General features: G+C 42.4%; 1 protein-coding gene across 5 annotated transcripts in view; it reads right to left on the reverse strand.

Moving 5' to 3' along the window:
* The window catches only part of pard3aa (par-3 family cell polarity regulator alpha, a), a 1,023,559-nt gene that overhangs the window by 392,591 nt on the left and 624,968 nt on the right, over nucleotides 1-6,000 (reverse strand). For all 5 annotated transcript variants that reach the window (XM_060922480.1, XM_060922479.1, XM_060922478.1 and 2 more), the window contains 2 exons: nucleotides 1,239-1,427; nucleotides 974-1,144 (listed from right to left, as the gene is read on the reverse strand). In XM_060922480.1, coding sequence (XP_060778463.1) covers nucleotides 974-1,144; nucleotides 1,239-1,427 — 360 coding nt within the window. The remainder of the gene's footprint in view (nucleotides 1-973; nucleotides 1,145-1,238; nucleotides 1,428-6,000) is intronic.

Here is a 6,000-nt window from a genome sequence, read left to right on the forward strand (position 1 = left end):
GGTAACGTGTACATTTGCGAAAGCACCATTAATGCTTAAAAGTACATACAGGTTTTGGAGCAGCATATGCTGCCATCCAGACGATGTCTTTTTCAGGGACGTCCCTGCTTATTCCAGCAAGACAATGCCAAGTCACATTCTGCATGTGTTACAACAGAGTGGCTTCACAGTAAGAGAGTACAGGTGCTAAACTGGCCTGCTTGCCTCCCATTAAAAATGTGTCGCACATTATAAAGTGCAAAATATGACAACGGAGACCTCAGTCTGTTGAGCAGCTGAAGTCATACGTCACAGTCATATACTTGTACATTGATTTTAGAGTGTATTTTTATCTGTATTATCTATATTTATAAATTTTATATTATATATTTATTTTGGTAACATTTATCTGTTTTTACAAGTAAGGTGAGAGAGAAACGGCATTTCGATTCTCCTATATCTCCTGGATATGTAGTGAACTGACAAAAAAAAAAATCTTTGAATCAAGCAAGAATGAGAAACAATTTCACTTTCAAAACTTCAACAATTCATGTGCTCAGTACCCAAATGCCTGCTGAGTGTTTTGAAAAGAAAAAGGTGTGTAACACAGTGGTTAACACGCCCCTGTCCTAACTTTTTTTGGAACATGTTGCAGGCATCAAATTCAGAATGAGTGTATATTTAGAAAAAGCACTAAAGTTTATCAGTTTGAACATTACAGATCTTGTCTTTGTATTGTAATCTATTGAATACAGGTCGAAAAGAATTCCCAAATCATTGCATTCTGACTTTATTTACATTTTACACTGCGCCCAACTTTTTCAGAACCGGTGTTGTACCTCAACACCAGCATGTGTAGACACGACCTGTCTGAGCTTCAGACGCCGTTCCTGATCACTGCTGCCAGTCACAACACTTTTGGTTCAGCGATGGAAGATAAAATTCAGGTAACACAGATCTTGTTTGATCTTTTCACTCTTTCTCACACGCTCACCTCATTCCTCCCGCCCACCATCCTGGCCACGATGAGTTGGATCATGCCTCTTTTGTTGCTCTCAATAGACATGGACTTGCGTAGAGTCTCCATTGCTTCCTGGTTGGTCTTTCCCAGCAGTGATTCTCCGTTCACGGCTATTAACTGGTCGTTCACCCTCAAGCGGCCATCCTGACAACACAGTAACATGATTCATTTATTAGTATTATTTCCAGTCAAGACACAAAAGAAAGTGTTTGCGCCAATTCAGAGAGATGACGCTTGCCTTGCAGGCGGCTCCTCCGTTGATGATGGACTTAACGAAGATGCCCAGGTCGGCATGGTTCTCTTTCGAGCGGTTGCCCTTTACGCTGACTCCTAACCCGGCCGAACCTGAATCATTCAGAGGAATCTCAAAGGTCAAGAACTCCCGTGTCCCATCGGGAGTAAGCACCAAGTCATCATCCTCTGCTTTCTACAATGGGGGAGAGACAGAAGGGGGGAGAGAGAGGAATGTCTTAAACATAATATCCCACTTGAGAAACATATTAAACCAAAGTGCACTTTTATAACTCCTGAGAGCACATTAAGCATGACAGAAAAGAAGAATGTTCCTGAAGGTACAATAGTCCATATTTCATACGCAGTGCAAACCACTCAGGCTCCTGTTAGTTTATGACAAATGGATCATACTGCACACAAGGCTTCTCGCAATAGCTGCGGTTTCCGCTGAGGAACTCAAGCAAAGGAACTTGAGCCTCGAGCTGCAGGCTACGGTTCCGAGTCAGTTTCCATTGGAGTTCCCTTGTTGGTAAATCTCACACTCGCAACCACAGAAATGAGAAATTTAGAACTTCCTTCACATGTCTATTTTTAACTCCTGCACCATTTTTAACAACTTTCAGACTGGAGTAGGATATCCGCACGAGGTCATGCATCTAGTCATTTTGTTTATCTGAAACGAAAACTCCCATTAGCCTCGAAAGAAAAAAGATCAAATGAGTTGGAGTAAACCAAGTGTCATGATGCAACAACAGATGTGTAATTTGCTCAGATGTGGAAGCACCAGTGTTTTCTTTCTGCTTTTACCTGCTCTTCAATTGGACCTCCTTGCGAATTAGTAACAAGAAGACCGAGTCATCTACTGTATATCCCCCGCCCTATATACCAACTGTATACCAAGTTTCAAGATGTTATTGGTCACATTTTTCAAGTTGTGTTGCAGGAAACCAACCCAACCTCTTTACACTGACCTCAGCAACCCATGGTATAAACCCACCGGACCTTTGGTCCAGGTGGACTAAAAAAATTTCTCACATCACCGTATCAAAAGGCACAAATACATTACTTAATCAACACATATACCAACTTTCAAGACCGTACCACTCATAGTTTTCAAGTTCTGCTCCGGAAACAAAGCCTACCCCCAAGACTAACCTGAGAGACCAAGTCTGAAAGAGTTTCCATGGAAACATGAAAAATTAAAATTTCTTAGTATGAAAAGGCATTTCTACCGGTACATCACCTTGTTAACATGGATACCAAGTTTCAAATCTGTATCATGAATAGTTTTGGATACACGCTCCGGAAACGAACATTGCGCTTAGAAACTAAGTCAAAATCTATTTTTTATGTAAAAATTTGAAAAATACTTTTTTTTTTAAATCAAAAATCCAAAATAGCGAAAGGCACCAGATCACATGTTGCTCGATATGTATACAAAAGTTTCATAAAGATATATTCAGCCGTTTTAAAGATATGGTCTGGAAACAAAAACGTGACCGGACGGACGGAACCAGTTACTATATCCACCACCAAACTTCATTTGGGCGGGGGACAATTATGAAATCTATGTTATGGCTAACATTAGTGTACCACTACTGTTAGCCATACATATCTGTTTTGGTATTTTCTTAACATTTCCCCCATTTAAAATGCACATCAGTGGTCAGAAGCATAAGCCAGAGCCTACAGTATAATCAGTGACTACTGAGGGTGTTTTCACACTTGGCCCAAATACATGAGCCTAAACCCAGGACCGATTAGGGGTTTGTTTGTGTGAGGGGCTCACAATCACAGGTTTGCCTTCTGTGACTCGATTGTGCAATTCCATGTGTCACGTTTGCAAATAGTAAACACAAAGTTGATTCATTTGCTGATCCTGGGATTGAGATGCTGGCCTCTTCTGCCCCTCGGACCTGCTTGATCCATCCTGGTGCCCTGTGTCTGGTCGGAGTTTTATCGCCCCACTCCTGTGAAGGACGGCCCCATGAGGACAGTTGAGGGTTATATCTGTTAAAACTGTTAATATTATAGTCAGGCTGTCTGTTGTTGCCCAAATGAGGATGGGTTCCCTTTTGAGTCTGGTTCCTCTCGAGGTTTCTTCCTCATGTCGTCTGAGGGAGTTTTTCCTTGCCACCGTCGCCACAGGCTTGCTCATTGGGGATAGATTAGGGATAAAATTAGCTCATGTTTTAAGTCGTTCAAATTCTGTAAAGCTGCTTTGCGACAATGTTTATTGTTAAAAGCGCTGTACAAATAAACTTGATTTGATTTGCTGCTTGTCAACTATTTTTCTTTGGTCCCAACATGTATGAAATCCAGTCTCAAGAAGTTTTAGCCCTAATCACTACAAAACTGAGCTGATTCAAGTATTATATACTGTACATCTGACCTTATATATATATCAAAGGCACATTGTGTCCTCCACTGACTATAAGAATGTTTAATACTCATCATTATGAAACATGACACAGGAAGTAATTTGACAAGTTGAACAAATTATGTTCCTCAGCATGCAGTGCTAAGCAGAGATAGCTTTCACACCTGATGCAGGTAGTGTCACAGTTCAGTGAAAATGAACTCCTGAACAGCATTTTCAGGCAAGCCATGGCTTAAAGGTGACAGAAGCAGCTTTGGGATCAAAAGGTTGCCAGTTCGATTCCCTGAACCAGCAGTAATGGCTGAAGTGCCCCTTGAGCAAGGCACCTAACCCCCAAGTGCTCCCTGGGCTGTGGGTATGTCAGGGTCCTGTTATATGTCACGCTGGATAAGAGCGTCAGCTAAAGGCTTGTAATGTAATGTACTGTACTGTAATGTAATGTAAGAGGACCAGGTTCGTTTCTCTGGACTGATCCCAGGCTCGAAAAAAGCTTTCTGGGAAATGTTACTGTGTGTCAATCCTGGAAATAATTAAAAATGATGAAAAATCGGATATGACTAAGTTTCTCTGCCAGCAATCAATTTTGACATTTCTACTTTATGTCAAAATGTTTTGATATTTTACCAAAACAAGATGGCAATATTTTTTAGGCTGCTTCAAACCTTGCCTTGACTATCTGCGTGGAAAGATCATGTCGCGTAAGGTGCCAGTTTAATGAATGCGACGGTAGAAACAGTCAGTCGACCTGTTTGGTAGAACAATCAATCAATCATCATCTTTCGTGTTCTGCCTGACGGCAGCCATCAAGGTTTCTAGAGAAGAATTACAGTAGCGCTTTCCTGTTGCCTTCTACTGGATTATTATTGAGGTTTTTTCCTCTCAACCATTCACATGCTATGGACAATTTAGAGCAGCCAGTTAACCTAACCGCATGCGTCTTTGGACTGTCGGGGAAACCCATTCAGACACGGGAAGAACATGCGAACTTCAGACAGAAAGGCCGCCGCCAGACACTGGGCTGGAACCCAGAACCTTCTTGCTGTGAGGCGACGGTGCTAACCACTACACCACCGTGCCACCATCAATCATGTGATGGTAAAAACAGTCAGTCAATCATGTCTAAAACCTCGTGCATTTTTCTCACAATTTGATCAAGCCACATAGGTGCGACAGTGAAACGGACATGCGCCATCATACATCAGTTCATTTTACGACTGAATATCAGCTCTTGAACCATCATATCCCAACGGTAGAAGTGTTTTTCCATGAGTGGATGACATTATAAAACATAGAGGTTGGTGGACATCTTTTGGAAGGAACCAGAATGTAACATTCCTTGTAATATGCACAGAATAGACACCTGTTTCATTTTCACAACTAGTAGAAAATGTGAAAACCTAAGCATGTGAAAGGTGATCCCAGGCCAGTATACATACTATTCTAGATCGCGTCATTATCTCCAACGCAAAATAACTACTCTCTAGTTGATGGAAAGCAAACGTGCCTTCACATCTCTGAGGTCTCCAGAGCATTTTGCAGTTTCCACTGTAAACACCCGTCAGCAGTGGTGGAGCTGCAAGTTTCGCTTGAACATTAGCCTTTTTCTGCCACTGCTCTCAGACACGTTGATAACGCCATTATAATCCTGGTAAAATAAAGTACAGATCTACCATTTCATCTCGTGCCTTTTTATCGAGACGAATACCGAAGCATTATACATGCACACAAACACACAGCATGCTGGAGAATGCCAATTTTCTGCCTAATGCAACTGCAGCGTGCAAGAAAGCTTGAGACGCAGTCAAGGTATTAGGATGCAGCAGAGCCCCAGAGTTCATTTTAACCCATCTCTTGCCATCTCATCCCACTATAGTTGCCATGGCAACCCAGACGGCTCTCCTCAGACAATAGCTGGACTCAGGTAGCAGAGGAGGAGACAGGTGGAGGCAGAGAGCTCGCCGTCCTCCCCTCATTAGCATACCATTCACATAGACACACACACAGACGTTCTTTTTCTCTACCGTTCAGCTGTCAGAAGCTACTGCATGCTTAAACACCTGAACGTCGTCTGTCTTTCTGCGGCGAGGCATTGATTTTGCCCTTTGTCTGCCATGCCTGGTTTTTGTCAATGACTCTGGAGAGAGGATTCAGCAAGAATGCTGTTCTGAGGTGTCAGGTGCTGAATGTAACGCCACGGTGAGGAGTCAGACGTGGTTTTAGGAACGGATGATATTTAAAGTGTCGTGACGAACACTAGTTTCCAGCGATGATGACGTTAAGGCATCATGCCGAATTTTGGGCAAGAGGGCAGTGTAATGTATCTCGGAGTGACAATAGAAGTGAGCAATGCGGCAGTGGTATGACAAAAATAAAATGAGGACACACT

This window comes from Neoarius graeffei, chromosome 5 (assembly GCF_027579695.1).
Source record: "Neoarius graeffei isolate fNeoGra1 chromosome 5, fNeoGra1.pri, whole genome shotgun sequence".
Lineage (NCBI taxonomy): Eukaryota > Metazoa > Chordata > Actinopteri > Siluriformes > Ariidae > Neoarius > Neoarius graeffei.